The 18,192-nt window shown below is 34.7% G+C and overlaps 1 protein-coding gene and 2 long non-coding RNA genes across 3 annotated transcripts; 1 reads left to right on the plus strand and 2 right to left on the minus strand.

The window, feature by feature from the left end:
- The first annotated feature begins 1,455 nt into the window (after positions 1-1,455).
- Positions 1,456-3,306, plus strand: LOC114821727 (RING-H2 finger protein ATL38-like). The gene has a single exon (XM_029094923.2). It carries the CDS (start codon positions 1,828-1,830, stop codon positions 3,094-3,096), a length of 1,269 nt encoding a protein of 422 aa, XP_028950756.1. The 5' UTR covers positions 1,456-1,827; the 3' UTR covers positions 3,097-3,306.
- A 2,127-nt stretch (positions 3,307-5,433) lies between these two features.
- Positions 5,434-6,154, minus strand: LOC139192500 (uncharacterized). The gene is made up of 2 exons (XR_011576697.1): positions 6,061-6,154; positions 5,434-5,945 (listed from the first exon to the last, which is right to left on the minus strand). It is a non-coding gene; the product is annotated as an uncharacterized lncRNA (long non-coding RNA).
- Positions 6,155-6,234: 80 nt separating this feature from the next.
- On the minus strand, positions 6,235-6,884 carry LOC139192499 (uncharacterized). Its single transcript, XR_011576696.1, has 3 exons — positions 6,655-6,884; positions 6,446-6,558; positions 6,235-6,336 (listed from the first exon to the last, which is right to left on the minus strand). It is a non-coding gene; the product is annotated as an uncharacterized lncRNA (long non-coding RNA).
- Between the last annotated feature and the right edge of the window lie 11,308 nt (positions 6,885-18,192).

Here is an 18,192-nt window from a genome sequence, read left to right on the forward strand (position 1 = left end):
TTCTATGAAACTAATTTCAACAATCCAACCGTCAATCTTGTTTGTATATGCTTTGAGATCGCATACGCCAAAAATCACAAAAAACAAACATTCAGAGATCAAGTAATGAGACAAAAATTTTCGACGGTTATAAAACAAAAAATCACGATTTAACGGTTATTTTAACTCCGATTTTGATGATTTTTTACAACTACACTTGTTGACCCTATACGAATACAATGAATACATTCGATCGTCAATTTAAAATATTTACACAAGTGTATACCACAAAATCTTATGTTATACTTAATGAAAGTATAAATAAACTCTAAATGTTAGTGAATCTATCGTTTTGATGGGATACGAATTTTATGAAACTAATTTCAACGATCCAACCGTCAATCTTGTTTGTATATGCTTCGAGATCGCATATGCCAAAAATCACAAAAAACAAACATTCAGAGATCAAGTAATGAGACAAAACTTTTCGACGGTTATAAAACAAAAAATCACGATTTAACGGTTTTTTTAACTCCGATTTTGATGATTTTTTACAACCACACTTGTTGACCCTATACGAATACAATGAATGAATTCGATCGTCAATTTAAAATATTTACACAAGTGGATACTACAAAATCTTATGTTATACTTAATGAAAGTATAAATAAAGTCTAAGTATCTATGGTTTGGATGAGATACGAATTCTATGAAACTAATTTCAATGATCCAACCGTCAATCTTGTTTGTATAATTTGAATGGTTTTTAATGTTTGGTTTTTCTATACTTAGTTTATGCGGAAGAGAGTTCTGACGTAGACAACCTTACCGAAAACATCATCAACAGAACTCTTGAAGGCAATAGATCAAGCCAAAGTTCCAATACAATTTCCCCATGATGATCGATGAAAATTGAGGATTTTGTAAAAGAAATAACATTCAAACTTTGAGTTCTATTGACAAGGTTTAAACTTTTGAGAAAGGCTTCACAACCTTGAAAACAAAAACTATTTCATTTTGCATATCCTTGCACATTTAATATTTTGTAATAGACTAGTGTATAGATGTTTTTTTATTAGGCTCTTATTTTCGAGTGTAGATGTAGTACTTAAATGACAAATATGTTTTAATGTTTTGAAGTAATATTTATGTGGTAATGTGTGGTATGTGCAAATTTAAGAAAAAAATATATTTTTCTTAACGGGTCATAATGGGTCATAACGGGTCAGGTCACTTTACCCGTTGGGTAAAGTGACCCGACCTGTTAAGGACCCGTTAAGATAACAGGTGTGACACGACACGACCCGTTAAGATAACAGGTGTTACACGAAAACGACACGAACACGACAGACACGACCCGTTTGCCAGGCCTAATGGGAATCATTGCTATCCCAAAACCCTACATCACCATTAATCATCTTATTAAACACCAAATAATCGACAAATAATCATTTTTATTGAAAAAAAATCTTAAATAATTATTGTTTGATGAATGATAAGATTATTACATTATATTTAAATTACAAGATCTGTGATTCGAATACAGACGTTTTGAAAAAAGTACACTACTCTAACCAATTTTATTTGAGACAAATCCGCCTAAATAAAATCCTTATCTAATCCTCAATAGAAATTTTTTACTTTCCTAGTGGGCTTCCACCCTCGTCGTTAGTCAACCTTCAAAACTCCTTGCTGTACAAGTCCACACGACTCATTCAAATCCTTCATTTCATTCCCACTTTGCCTTTCCTCTGCACAAACCTCATGGAGTAGCGCCAAGCCTTTTTTTTTCTCGCCTTCCTATTTTTTCTTCTCTTTCGAGCAGCAAATCCAAATAACTCACGAGTCATGAAATACACCATTCATGCAGTCTTGCTATGGACGCTCAGCTTCCTCCTGTTGTCGCAGCTGATCACTGCGCAAACCACACCGCCTTCTCAGCCGCAAACCAAAAGCTCAAGCTCGCCGAAATTCAACCTCAAGATGGCGGTGGTAATGGTGGTTCTCGTAGTTGCATTCTTTATCTTGGGCTTCCTCTCCGTCTACACCCGTCAGTGCGCCCAGACCCGCCTCCAGGGGCGCGTTGACCTCGCCCTTCGAAACGGCTCCCTCATGGCGCGTGGCCTTGACCCCGCTGTCATCGAAACCTTCCCTGCTTTCATATACTCCGACGTCAAGGCGCTAAAGCTCGGCCAGGGCGCTCTGGAATGTGCCGTATGTTTACAGGAGTTTCAAGACCATGAAACGCTGCGTTTGATCCCCAAGTGTGATCACGTATTCCACCCCGATTGTATTGACACGTGGCTTCTCTCTCACTCGACTTGCCCTGTTTGCCGGGCTTACCTGGTTCCTAAACCCGGAGAAGAACCGTACACTTGGGTTGATCCGAATGAAGAGGATATCGAGTCGGGTCAATCTGACACTGCGCCGTGTAGGGCAGAAGCATCACCACCTTCGCTACCGTCGCATATGCCACCCCGCCAAGTGTCAGTTCGGATAGTGGAAGATCAAATCAAAGAGGAGGAATCTCCATCTCCAGCACCTCCAGTGTTTATTAATCTGGTGAATGGAAGTGAAGCCTACAATCAAAGAGGCCCACCTCGGTCTAGGTCAACGGGTTTTGGACCGCCTCGGTCGAGATCAACCGGGATGCGATTTACCAGAGTATTATTTCCACGATCACATTCGACCGGACACTCGCTGGTTAAACCGGGTGAGAACGTCGAAAAGTTTACACTAAGGTTACCGGACGAGGTACGGGCTCAACTTGTGAATTCAGCCTTGATTCGTAGCAGGAGTAACAACGTGGCATTTCCGAGGGCCGGCAGTGTGAGAAAAGATTTAAGAAGTGAGAGTGGGCGTGGAAAAAGCCCCGGTTTGTTTGAGCGGTTTGACCCAAGTTCGCGGTCCAACCTGTCGGGGCGATCAGGCCGTTGGGCTTTCTCAATGTTGCCGCCTTTTGTGTCTAGAAACGGGTCTGTTAGGAACCAAAGTGGTGATAACGACGTTGCAACCCAGTCGGCAGCCGAGCCATCGGAATTGATTAGTGCACCGTTGGACCATATTGGCGGCGATGAACGGTCAACTGATACCTTACGGCCAAAGGATCAAGTTTAAACGAAGGAATACGTTTAGGTAGTTTGAGTAGATTGAAATTTTGTGTACATATCCTTTTAATATTGAATTGATTGTCTTTATGTTTATTCATTTCAAAAGAGTGAAAGAGAATATGTGTAAGAAAATGATGTGATACCTACCAATTAAAAAAACAATGGATATAATTGTCCATTTGTTGTGACAAAAAATTGAATACAGATGCCTTGCTAACGTATGTTTTGTTGAAAACAATAATGTCACTTTTGCTTCATCATTGTTATCATGTAAGAAGATATTATTGTGAATATATTAAAGAAGAAAAAAATATAAAAATATAATAAGTTAGAAGGGACATAAAGCCAAATCCTAACAATAAGTAGAAAATTATTAAAAACAAAAATCAATTAAGACAACTCCTAAGAGAAACGAAATTTGGAAGCCCCGAAAGATTATGAACAAAAGCGGCAAAGGCACACGGCGAACAAGAGTCTCACCAATGAACCCCAACATGATCAATACCATAGTTTGCCAAACAATCTACCACCTGATTTCCTTTGTGATAAATGTGAGAAAATCAAATATGCAAGGGAGATAGAATGGTACAACAATTTGCCCAATCAACCAATAAACGCCAAGGCACTTGAGAAGATCCATTAGAAAGGAAATGCATTGGCAAACAAGAATCACCCTCAATCCAAAGCAAATGCAACCTCCTCTCCAAAGCCATATAAACAACATGAATAGTAGCTTTAAGTTCCGCCTCCAAGGTAGTAGCAATGCCAAAACATCCTGCAAAGCATCCAAGACAATGATCTAAGTGGGCACATAAATTACCACATAAATCAACCATGCCCGGAGAATCACGAGCTGCACTGTTACATTTAATTTTAACTTGAAAAGCACAAGGAGAAAATCAAAGAACCTTATGAATTCCATGCTGTCAAATCTCATTCCTAGATTTCACTATTGTAATTTACGAATTATGTGTTCACGATATTTTATATTGTTGTTGTGATATATTTTAATTTTGTTAATTTTAGATTTTTAGTTAACTAGTTACAAAGTTTGAATTTTCGCCATTGGTCATTTAAAATCCATAGGACCTTTCAGGATCAAACTTAGTATTTTTAGATAGAGCTCGATCTAAGAAACGCATAGGCGAAAGCCTTCGCGAAACAGAGTTGTGACGAGGGAGAAATAAACAAAGAAAGCAGGGATATTGCGGTAATTATGACATTCTATTTATAGAATGTCCCAGAATATGGGACAAGGGGGATTCTAATGTCAGGTGCGGTTTTTTTATGGTTAAGGGTAAATGAGGAAGTTTGATTAGGGAATATAACTACTTGCATGTCATTTTTTTTGTTATAATAATTATTTTTTTTGTTATAATTGTCATAAACTTTAAATAGTAGCTATATTTCTATATGAGATCCCAATTTTGGTTACTTTTCTAAATTTTCCATCAAATATCGGGTGGTTTCAGTAGTTTGTGGGGTGCGTATAAAGTACCCAATTTTAATTCATCACATTCATTTGCTCGTAAAATGTTAATGACTTGTTCCTATTTCCTTTTCTGTTTTTTTTTTTTTTCAATATAATTAAATTTGGAGATAAGGAAAGTTAATAGTGTTGCTAATGTCACCCAACATTTGTATTTCTTCACCCCCACCTTATTTATTCTCACCCACGACTAAAAGTTGAAAAAAAATGAAAATCCTCTTTTCTCACCCACCCTGATTCCTAAAGTAACCTTATTGATGTATTTTTTAACAAATAAAATAAAACAAAAATTGAAGGAATACTCAAAGAAGCCAGTATCTGTATCCACTTAGCTGACACGACAACTTCAGAAGGACATGTTCGCAGCTTCACTCAATGGAAACACCCCTCTCTCTCTTAAGTTTTACATTGGACTATGAATGGCCAATAATGATGGATTCAAATTCTCTCTCTACTTTCTCTATCTATCAGTCTTCTCCTCTTCCACTAGTACAAAAAACAGTTTGCACGATGAAGCATAGTTCGTCGTGCAAAGTAAAAAAACGTTGCCTGAAAGTTAGCCCAACGATAACTTCGTTGCGCACAAACTGCCGCGCAAAAGTCGTGAAAGCAGGGTTTGCGTGACGAAGAAGTAACTTGCGTCACACAAATAGTCTTTGCACAATGATAGTAACTACATCGCGTCGCGCAAAAGCCTTTTGCGTGACGACAGTACCTTCATTGCACAATAGGTATTTTGCGCGACATAGGTTACGCCTTCGTTGCGCAAACCCTTTTTTCCTTTTTTTTTTTTGACAAAATAATTTTTATTTAATTTTTTATAAATATTTAATTTAAATTATAAACAATAATTAATAAACCAAGAAAAAAAGTATTTAATTATAAAATATATGAAAATGTACATACAAGATGTCCAAACATAAAAGAAAAAACTACAACAAGTAGTCGTCTAGGTTTGATGCATTAGGCTATTGGATATCGATTAGGCAAAGTGGCTGGAAAGTTGAAGGTGGAGCAAGATCAAGTGTTGGCATTGTGATTTGGAGGCCAGACATCTGTAAGGCCCATAAGATCATACTCATCTTCTCGTCCTAGGCATCGGTGATTAGAAGATTGGGAGGTCCAAAGTGTGATCAAAAGGCTCTGGATCGCAGTGGCATCGGTGAGGCTGTCGTGCACTAAGCAGCTAAACCGACACTGATGATGTTAATGATGCAGGCACTTGGAAGGCACTAGGAGTAGCCTCAGTAAGGGGTGTAGGCTCCCTAATCAATGGAGCACTCACGGCTAAAGCAGTAGGTGCTGAAAATACGGGAGGTGCATTGGTCACACTCTGATGACGAGTGATCAACTACGACATCTATACACTTTTTGAACCATAAAAATATAACATTAGAAAAATTGACTGAAAACTTATGGAAGCAAAGAAGGAGACATAGTACATTAACTAAAAAGAAGATGGTATCAAAGAGAATTCTTCACCTCAGTCATCATTTCACCAAGATGCCTTACGGTAACTTCATTGTGAGGGTTGCCTACATTGAAGATGTGACCATTGGCCCTAGCAGGATTTCCTGAGGAAAACAGATCACATTACTGAGCAACTTTTGCATCTAAATAAAAATTTAAGCAAAAGGGATTTTTATTTTCACTTATGATCATCTACATAACAGCTTTAATAACATCCTTTATGTAGACAAAAGTTCTATGAGATTGGCCGCCATCTACGAGCTTAAAAGGCTCACGGCGAAGAAGATTCTGTAACAGAAGAAAGCAGAGCACGATCACAACACAAATGCTGAAAAACCAAATAAATAGGGAATGCTACAATTATTATCTGACATAAGTTACTGAAGCATGCAAGAACTCTTGGAACACCCTCACTTGGGCCATCAATGCCAAGAATGAAATCCATCCTCGGTCCAATCCAGTTAAAGGGTCTCACAATGGTAAATTCAAGACCATTTTCCGCACCCTCAGCTGTAAACAAGAAGAAATCACGCCAGAATCAGAAACCTATACTACAATACCAATTTATGAACAACCACATAAAAGTAGAACAAAGAGATGACTAACCATAGATTAGCCTCTCGATCAATTGCTTTGCACATGCATAGGACCATCTCTGCTTCTCAATAGATCCAAAAATGCAAGGGGATTCATCTTCTTTAAGCACATAGTAAGCAGGATCCTATGAAAACATAGCACGCAAGAAGTAAAGTTTCCAGTTAACAAAATCAACAAACTTCAATGCAACTTATTGCATCGATTAGTAACTCAATCTGAAGAAGTCACATTACACAATGAAAACAAAGAAATGCATCATATCCAAAGAAAAACCGTTAAATAATGTTCTGGATATACAATTTACATAGTTTAATTAGTATTAGATCCCATTAGGACATTCAGTTGCGTGCCACCTCATATGTTCAGCCATATGCTTCGACATAAAAAATCGTTGCAATCGTGGTTTTAAAGGAAAATACCACATAACCTTAGCTGCGATCTTTTTTCTTAAGCTATCATATGCGTTGGTAATTTTATATCTTGATTTACCACAAACCGAGCACACGGTCAAATCTGAAGTATCTTTCCAATAGATCATGCAATCATTGGGACATGCATCAATTTTCACATACGACAGACCCAAGTCATTTATAAGTTTTTTTGCCTTGTATGGTTTCAGGCAAACAATCCCCTTCAGGCAACATTCTTTTAATTAACTCCAGTAAAGTGGTGAAGATCTCATCTGGCATTCCCGCTAAACACTTAATCTGATACAGTCTTACAACTGCTTCCAATTTCTTAAACTGCTTACAACCTGGCCACAAATCTTGATCTGTCTCTTCAAACAACCTAAAAAAAGTCTCTACCTCTTCTGGACGCCCTTCCCTAATGGGGGGTTCAGTAGACGGCCCAACACCTTCTTCTGTTAATGGTTGGACAAATACATCATTAAGAAAATCATGCATGCCAATCACCTCATCTCCTGTTTCTTTTTCTCCAATTGCCATATTTTGCTCTCCAATGTTTTGCTCACCATGATGTCGCCACCAAGCGTTTTTATAATCTTTATCCATATCATACAATATGAGATGTTCAACAATAGTGTTCCTAACAAAAGTGTATCAATTACAACATCTTTTGCAAGGACATCTAAACTTATCAGGTTCAACACCATTTGCAACTGCTTGATCCAAAAATAAATTAATTCCAGCTGTATACGTTTCAAAATTTCGAGGTATCGTCAACCAACTCTTGTCCATGCTTTACCACTTTATGAGGGCAAAATAGTACGTTCACACTAAGATGCCTACAATCTTTCAATCCCTATCATGTAGGCATAACTATTAGAATTTTCAATTTCTATCTTTCAACCCTCGAACTCTATCACAATTGCAATCTTTTAATTTTCAACACCTATTATAGTGAAAACAAATTAAAATAACAACAAAAATTTATCAAAATTATGCTTATCTAATCCATTCTAATAAATACCAACCAAAAGTTATCAAAATAACAGCAAAAACAAATTAAAATAACAACAAATTAAAATAACAATTACAGTACAAAACAAATTAATTTAACATAATATATTCTTATATTACTAAATATTATAAGTTTATGTTATATTTAATATTGTTAATTTAACATAAATGCTAATAAATATTATTCATTTCCATTATCTCATAACAATTCAAGTGACAAAATTAATTAATTCGACTAAATATAAATTAATTTAACAAAAATAATAGAAATTTATCTAAGTACTTAAATTAGAATTTTTAAATAAATAAACTTGTGTTTTATACAATTAAAGAATTTAGTGATAGAAACCTGAATTATAGAAGAATTCTGTCGTCGATGAATTCTTTATGTACTCAAGCAGCTCAAATAAATTCCCTACAAAAATGAATTATAAATAAAAATTAAACATAATAGGAGAAAATAAAAATATTAAAAGCAAAAAACACTTACTGTTGTGAAGAAGTAACAAACGAAATTGGAAGAACAAATAAGAAAGGTCTAAGTGAAAGAACAAGGGGAGGGTTTGTAAGAGAGGAAGAACAAACAAGAAAAATGGAAGAGAGGATGAAAGAGAACACGGGAGGGTATATAAAGACCCTCAATCCGTCGCTACAACCGACACTAAGTTTTAAAATATTTAAAAAAACTAAAATCTATGTCGCTCAGAACCGACGCAGGCTTTAAATTATTTAAAAACAATAATTTGTGTCACTTAAAAGCGACACTAACACTTTATGTCGCTAAAAAGCGACATTGTTTTGTTTAAAGCGAAGCTATTATTTAAAATTATTAAAATATATGTCGGTTATAAGCGACATTAAATGTTTACGTCGGTTTAAAAGAGACGTAGAAATTTTATGACGCTTATAAGCGACAGTATATCCGACGTCATCTTCAGTTAGTGTCGCAACTGTCTTATCCGCCACTATATTAAATTAAATCGACGCCACCTACTGACACTATAAGGCCCTTTTGTAGTAGACAAACTATATTTATATACCATCTCCAACCTAAAGGGGCAATGTTTTAGCCCCTCAATAATCTATTATTTTTAAGTTTGTTCTTTAACCTATTGGTTAATTGAATTAAATTATCATATTAAAACTACAACAACTTAGGCATTAATTCAACAATTGAATTAAGTTTGTTCTTTAAATGGCTTAGGTATTTATAGAAAAAAAAATGTGAAGAATTGAAATAAAATGAGGTAAGATAGTATGGGAAGGTAAAAAGGATGTGAAAAATTGTGTAGAATTAACTTAGGTATTTATAGGAAAAAAAAATTAGAATTTAAAATTCTTTTTTGAATTTCGTCCTAAAAAGAAAAAAAAAAATTCAACGGCTACATGATGTCAACTGACGTCATGTAGATGTTGGGTTCTGACAGACTGGGCCTAGCAAACAATGTTGGCAGGCTGTCTAACAATGCCCGCCCCAATGGTTGATGGGTTGAAACTTGGCCTAGTGGGTATTTTTTTATTATTTTTTTCTTTCTTTCTTTTCGCAGACCTCAATTGGAGTTGGTTTTTGTCTTAATTTAGGCTAAAACATGGCCTAAGGCCAATGTATTAAATATCGATGATATCGGAAATATCGGTAGTCCAAAAACACTGAAATATCGGGATATTATCGATATCGATAAAAATAATATGGAAACCACGGAAATTGTAAGAAAAACTTGGAAATTTTTATTGAAACTTTGCAGGATGTTTATTTAGTCAATTATCTATTAGTTTATCACAAAAAATTGGAAGGAAATGCATTGCATGATGGATTTAATTGATTTAAGTTTATTATATAGCGAGTTGGCAAACATTGTGAGTGTAGAAAATATGTAGTAATTAATGAAAGAAGTTTAAACACACCATAATAATTTATATATAATAAATTAGTACAGTATTTTACACTTTATACATTGCATGGTAAGATACATGAGTGACTTAGTATCACATAGAGTTCTTATAAGGTTCAAAATTTTCACTATCTTCATCATCTCTATTTGTAGAGTAAGTGTATTGTGAAGAGTAATCAAATAATAAATCTCCAAAATAATTTTGCATGTAATTGTTAACATGTCATCCATATGTAATTGTTAACGGCATTTTTGTCACATTTTTTAATATTTTATTTTTGTTTTATATAAATTTTTCTTGTTTGTTGTGCCACAAATCATGTGGCTGGTATATAAAGAAAAGAAAGCACTGAGTTTCCAAAAAACATAAAAAAAAAATGAAGGAAAACTACTGTTGATGAACAGTAGTCATATCATGACGTATCATTTTCAGATCAGAATCAGACCATATTGGTTAGAGAGTAAAATTGATGATCGCTGCACGTGTTGATGATCGCTGCACTCTTTCTTTTCCATTTGTTTTGGTTTTTTTCTTGGGTTTCACTTCTCTATTTGTCATTTCCTGCGTTTTTTCTTTCTCCGGTTCTCCCTCATTCCTCTCCTTGTTTCTTCTTCGGTTCTCCCCCCATCTCTTCTCTGCAACTCTCATTCCCGGAGTACAGACACACCACACACACCCCACCGTGACCTCCACGACAGTGGCACACACTCTGCTGAGCACCATCACCACCTGTGGACCGTTCCTCCTCCCTTTCTCACCTCCCGATGGCGACGAGCACCATCAGGCAAGGGGAGGCCTTGTTTAGGCCGTACAAGGCTCTCAGATGATCAGATCCATCAAATCCGAGTGGGGATTGCTCCTTTTCAAGGTCTGAGCATGGATTGCAGAGAGAGGATTGCTCATTTTTAGGGTCTGAGCGTGGGTCTAAGTGTGGATTGATCATTTTCGACTGCCGTTGCGACTATGACGACAGATCCGGCATGATAATATCGATAATATCGCGATATTAGTACAATAATTAAGTGTAAACGTGTGAAAATATCGCTGTCTAAAAAAAACGATATTATCGGCGATATTTTGCTGATAATATCGATTTTTCAGTCCTTGCCTAAGGCCTATATGACCTGATCCATTGGAGATAGCTTTAGTTGCAATAAATGATTCATATTCAACAACTGAATTTGAAAACATTCGACGGTAGTTTAACTAAATTAACTAATATATTTAAGGCATAAACTTAAAACTAATAAATTATTGAGGGGCTACGTTTAGTTCATTCAGTAGGAGATGATATATGAATATACCGTTACATTGTTAATTTAAAAATAGTTTTTTGCATGTCTATAATTCTGGATGGTAAGTAGTTGATGGAACTAGAAATTAACACCAACGTTTCTGTTTTTTTCAAAAACCTAAATCGGGCTAGAGGTCACCCTATTTGATCTTAAAGGAAGTTATGGAGAGTAGCCAACGTCGTTATAAGCTCTTGTAAGATTTGGTGCTTCACCGATTTGAATTTCGTCCTCACATTCTCACAAACCTAGGGTGGTTCCGCTGCTTCCGCCATTCCTTTTCAATTTTTGGTTCCTCTAGTTTCAATACAGTGTCCTTGTACATGAGCCCTCATAAAAGTGTATTTTCTATATCAACTATACGTTTTGTTTTCTGAGATGGCGCCAAACAAAACTGTAGGATGAAATTTTGTCAATAACCCACTAGTCACTCTTGTCCTCCGGAGACTATCGGAATTAGATGCAAGAAAATTACTTTATTGTTCACGTAACTTCAAGGTTAAGAAGGATCGATGTCGATACGAAGGAGCTATGGGTGTGAAAACTTACCGAAGATATGTTTTAAACAACTGAATGGTTTAGATAATGTCTATACGCGTGTTACAATCCAACACGTTAGTTTGACTCAACTTTCTATATTTGTTTTAGACCTGTTGCCTGTTTGTGTTTCATCATGTAAAATAATATATATATATATATATATATATATGTGTGTGTGTGTGTGTGTGTGTATATATATATATAGGCCATTTATACAAAGGGATTCTCATTTAAAAAAAAAAAAATAGGGATTAGGTGAGGGGCTCACTCTACATCAAACTTTTCGATTAATAGATTATCCTTACAAAAATTCAATTCAATTCAAAACCATTTGCTTATTTAGTTATCAAGATAAAATTTCATTTTTTCTTATATAATAGAGTATTCATTAATTCTTTGAACCCAATTATATATATGTCTTAAACATTTCCGATCTAGCTAATATTTTGCAAGGATGATCTACGAGGTGTAACTTGAAAAATAGATGGTTCAGAGAGTTCAAGTTCGATGTAGTGTACCCCACAATTAATTCCTATTTTTATGAAAAAAATGGGGATCCCTTTGATTTCCTATACACACACAAACACACACACACACATATATATGTTTTTGATGACCTCATGTTTCTAGATTCAATATCCAAGTCTTGAATCTTTAATCCATTAGAGATTGTTATAACTGATATGTTAAATCTTTAATCCAACGGGTTAAAAACGTGTGAGTTGTCAACAAAGTTATTTGGTTGAAATAAACAATTTCGATATAAGTTTCACCTAATATCTAAGCACGAGGAAATATACTTTGCCATGTGGAAATGTTCTCCATTTTTTCTTCATGGTGGACTAAGCACTATGAAATGTCTAATTGGACTTTGGACAAGTCAATTACCTACCCTAGCGTAATATACCTTGCCATTGCAAATTTGAACATTTCAATATGATTCTTGTTTTTTTTTTTTTTGTTAGATTAGGAAAACGACAGGGTTCAAACCCACATCGTGGTGTAACGGCAACACTCCTCTACACCACTGTAATAGGTATATCCAAAAGTAACATGGGTCGTTTTATAGGCCTGTTTTGAATGAAATTCACTAGTATTACGCAACCATACATTGGGTTTAGTAAGGGCTAGTTTGCTGATAAAAATAAAAAAGTAAGGGCTAGTTTGGTATTATAGTGCTTTTCAAAAAAGTTGATTCCGCTATGATGTGAGAATAAGCAGTTGTAAAATAAAGTTGTTGAGTGTTTGATATTTTTTTATTTTTTATTTTGTAAAAGTGCTTTAAAAAAAACAGTTTCTAAGTATTTGGTAAAATTTTATATAAATTGTTGTGAATATGTTAAATAACTAAAAATGATATAGTATTTAATGTTATATAATAATTTTAAAGAGAATAATGTAGGGGCAAAAATATTAATTTTGTAAAATATGTGAATGTATACTTCTTGTTATTTGAAAATTTTATTAAATGAGCACAGAACACTAGGCTTTGAAAAAAAAAATTGTTTTTTTTTAATTTTACCAAACACATTTTATATTTAAGATTTTTTTAATAAGCTTGCTTTCTAAAAAGTACCATAATCCCAAACTAGCTCTAAGTAAGCCTGTTTTGAATGCAATTGAATTTTTTAACTCATCCATAAATTCTATCTGATTCCTTTTGTTTTAAATTTTCCATGATTTTAAAACAAATTAACGTGAACTTTAAATGCATAAACCATGTAAGTGGGAAGAGAAAAATAACATGTTCGTGTATACTACCTACCATACCCAGGAGAGTTAATATTTTTCAATGCATAAATTCTTGTGTGTGCATCGGTTTGATTTGTACAATTTTTCCACCATGTTACGTAGTTTAAAGTTATCCCTATAATGAATAAAGTGAAGAATAATTGTCATGTTAATTTTTTTCTACCAGGGTAGGTTACGTAAATATTTACCACATGAATGCTTATATAGATTTATTTTATAAACTTTCCTCCATGTTAGGTAGTTTAATGTCGTCCCAAGGAATATGTAAATTTCATTTTGACGTGTAACACTTTCCTCCATGTTAGGTAATAGGCGTAGTGAAAGAGTATAATTTTCATATAAATTTGATTTTCCTAAGTTGTTTAATCTCGTGGAGTAGAGTAAAGATAAAGTAAATTTCAGTTTTCACTAAGATAGATAGACTAACATCAAACACTTTCTATGCACTAAACAACAAGACAAACAAAATTTCCGAAAATTAAAGTACACCAATTAGCAAGACATCAAACTTGTAATCTTTTTTTTTTTTTTTTTTTTTGTGTGTGTGTGTAAAATCGCATTCTGCAAACAATAAAGAAAAATGCATAATTAATCATATAGCTAATTGGGCACCTAGGCAGGACCTAGCAGGCAGCAGCCAAAGTGTTTTTGCAAACAGTTCGATCGAGTGCAGAGAGAGGGAGTCACGACGGCAAGAGAGAGAGAAAGTCAAGGTGTAGAGAGAGGGGGGGGGAGTCGAAGCTGTGAGAGAGTTTTTGCAATTTTGGGTTTTGAACTTTCTTCCCCAAAACCTTTTCACTCCGCCTGGACTGTCACATCCCGGCCCAGGCCGCCACCACATTCTGGGCTCGACTCTGTCGTAGCAAAATATTGTTCGCTTTGGGCTCCGACCACACCCTCATGGTTTTGTTTCTGGGAACTTACACGAGAACTTCCTAGTGGGTCACCCATCATGGGATTGCTCTTGTGCAAACTTGCTTAACTTCGGAGGATCCACTTCCCTGGATGATGTGGGATGTTACATAGACCGTCGCCTACACAACCACCAAGGTGCGCCTGGACGGGCGCCTAACAGCTCCTCGATTTTGCCTAACATTTTGGACCTAGTTGCATCGGCACAACAACACCTACCGCCTAGGTGGCCACCTAGGCCAATTTTTAGAACATTGATTATATGTAGGTAGATAGTATACAGGTAGTGTATGATACATGTAGAATAAAAATATATATATATATAGAGGTAGATATATATATATATATATATATATATATATATATATATATATATATATATATATATATATAATCAATGTTCTAAAAATCGCTCTAGGCGGCCGCCTAGGCACTGGGCGGTGGAGTCCCGATGCGATTTGGGCCAAATCGTTTACATAAATTGGGAGGGAGCTAGGCGACCGTCTAAGCACTCCCTAGGCAGTCTAGACACTCTAAGCGGTGCTAGGCGGCATGTCTAGGTGGATTGAATCTCGTTTTAAGCTGCTAGTTCTGCAACTTTTGTTTCAAACTCTCTTCTTCGGCTCTATGCATAGTTCTTATCATCGTCTTCTGCACTAATCTAAATCATGCTATTTGGTTTAAGTAGACTTGCATCTGCAACTCAAGCTCTTGCACAGCCAGACTTGAAGAAGAACGAAATTTACAGAGGAAAGGGGAGGAAGACAAAGCAAAAAAATAACAAATAGGAGAGAAGATGTGCGAGAGGAAGAAGAGGAAACAGAATCAAAATAAAGGGCTTTTCGTTTTCCAAAGTGTCAAAAGGTGTTGTCATGTGCACCACTTTTCTGTATTTACTGTCATTGCCCACCACTAACCTTATCATTAAATATTATAATTGTTTTTTTTTAATTATTTTTGGCACTATTAAATCTTTGACATGGGATTGAGACCTTGGGTAATGTGAGAGAGGTAGAGTAAATGTTTCGATTTGGGTTCCACCTATTGGAGTGATGTAGTAGAGGTGGAGGGCTCGTGGGTTTTTTTTTCTTTCTTTTTTATTTTTATTTTATATGTTGTATTATTTGTTTAAACACCAAACCATATTATATACTAAAAATCTTAAGTTACAAAATTATATATAGTATTCTTTTTAAAAAATAACAAGAAATTTACCTATATATATATATATATATATATATATATTATTCTTTTTGTAAGTGTCAACATGCACTTATTTACAGTGTTCTAAAAAACGGCCTAGGCGCTAGGCGGGGTGGTACCGATGCGATTAGGTCCAAATCGTTAAGAAAAATTAGGGAGCTGTTAGGCACTCGCCTAGGCGCTCTTAGGTGGCTTGGGCGGTCTAGGCCCTTTTTAAATTTGTACCAATTTTCTTTTCAGTTTTAATTTGTATCCATATATTAATTTCTTTTTGTGCCCATATTTTTTAAAGTTTTATTTGTATTTATACCCATATTTTTTTTAATTTTTTTTATTTTGCCAAATGTACCCATGTTAATTATATGTACCCATTCATGTATTTTTTTCAAAATTTTAATCTAAAATGTACTCATTCTTAAATATACCAATTTGTTATATGTAAAATGTACCATTTTTTTATATACAAAATCTATTCAATTTTTTTCTAATCCATTTTTAAACTTATATGGGTACATTCTTTTTTCTTTGATTTTAAAATGTATCCATGTCAAGTTTAATAAAAAATTTACTAATGTTATTAAGCCTAATATCTTGTTTTTTCCTTGATTTTGAAGAATGTACCCATGTTTTGATACAATAATTTTTTGGTTAATTTTGATGAATGTACCCATGTTTACACACACACATACACACACACACACACACAATAGTATATTTATATTTTAATATTTTTAATCCCACAAATGTTGGTTTTTTTATTTAAAATCTCATTTATATAAAAAACTAAATTTTTTTAATTTTAATTTAAAAAATATAGTAACAGACATAGAAATAAATTATCACATTAATTTCAAGGACTTCGATCAAAAATTGAAAACCAACAAGGTTTCAATCAAAGAATATTCGCATCCAAAGTCTCCTTTTTTTTTTTAATTAGAGAGAGATAAAATCACCTGTAAAATGAGGTTTAAACAAAAATAGTAAAATTTTGTTTGTGAAATTACATTACTATCGTGACCGAAGATAAAAATATCTTTTCAGCGTTTTTTGGTTGACAAGATGATTTAATATGTAGTTTAGATATTCAATCATTATTAATTTTAGAATTAAGGGATAAATTTGTTAGGGAAAAAAAAGCTGATGTGGACATTGAGTTATCGGGCCTAACCTAAACTACTGAATTATACCTAATAATTGTTCACAAAATTGAAATTATATCAAGTTTACGATTTTTTTTTCTTTTTTTATGTGTTGTAAACAATGTAACTTCTTTGAAAAATACATATCTTTTTTTTCAAGGTAATAAAGGATTTCATTCATAACAGGCGAAAAGAACCAATAAAGAGGAAGCATGGAAAATACAGATCTTATACATCTAATTCTTTTATATTGTTTGCCAAAAAAAAAATTCTTTTATATTTACTCCAAAAAACAAAAAATTAAGAAAAATATATTTTTCTGTTAGGGTAGATTACACAAAACTATCTTAAGTATGAGTCAAATCACAATCTCACATCTCATATTTTAAAAAGTACAATGTCATACCTCATTTTACGAATTTGTTGTAATGTCATATCTCCGTCAGTTTTTCTATCAATTTTTTTGTTAAATGCTGAGGTGCTTAAAGCAGGCTTACTTCTTGGCCCAACTAGATTAAAAATTTAATTAAAAATATAAAGAATAAAAAATATTTAAATATTTTTATTTTAAAATGTGGGACCCACCATCTACAATTAAAATTAAAATCATCCTTCTTCCCCATTCTACCCGACAACAACAACCTCGCCCATCTCCAGGCACCTCGACCTCACCCATTTTCGGGCACCCCAACCTCACCCATCTACTGTGCAACTCCAAAACGCCCTTCGCCACCATCCCATGACCTCCACCCTTCTCACCACCACCACCTTAAAGTTAACACTGCAAAACCCATCTCTGTCAAATGCTCAACCACCACCACCCACATCCAAGGATAGTGGGCTATCATGGCTAACTGGGATTTAATAGAAAATGAGTAATGGGTGGGCTATTGGCTAACGGTGGAAAGGATAGTGGGATTTTCTTGTTGTTGTTGTTGTTGTTATTATTATGTCGTTACAGCTTAAGAAATTTCAGCCATCTCCTCTGCAACTCCTAACCAGGAAGCAAGAGTCACTATTTGCATGCGAAGTTGAAGACCCAGTGTTTAGGCGAGATTTTAGCCTTGGCATAGCTCCCTTGCGAGGTTGGCACTTTGGGTGAATGTGTTGGTGTCTGCTGGCTTCTTGCTGCTTGGTGTACTACAAGAAGAATATAAAGTTAGTTTTGAGAGGTGCCTTTGTGGGGCCTTAGATGTAGGCATTAAGACTCGCAATCAAAACTAACAAAGAGCTTGGGGTGCCACTGTTATCTCAGTATAACAGATGTAGAACATATTTGGTTTAAATCGATTACTTGCACCCTAAGTTACTCAAACTTCTTATCATCAAAGGATTGTCACATATAGGTTATGTCTGCATTAAGTTCTTTTTCTTGCCTTGTAAACAAGGACTTTT

Source organism: Malus domestica, chromosome 15 (genome assembly GCF_042453785.1).
Source record: "Malus domestica chromosome 15, GDT2T_hap1".
NCBI classification, from domain to species: domain Eukaryota; kingdom Viridiplantae; phylum Streptophyta; class Magnoliopsida; order Rosales; family Rosaceae; genus Malus; species Malus domestica.

Coding starts and splice junctions, on each gene's coding strand:
- LOC114821727 (XM_029094923.2), top strand. CDS start 1,828: ATGAAATACACCATTCATGCAGTCTTGCTATGGACGCTCAGCTTCCTC.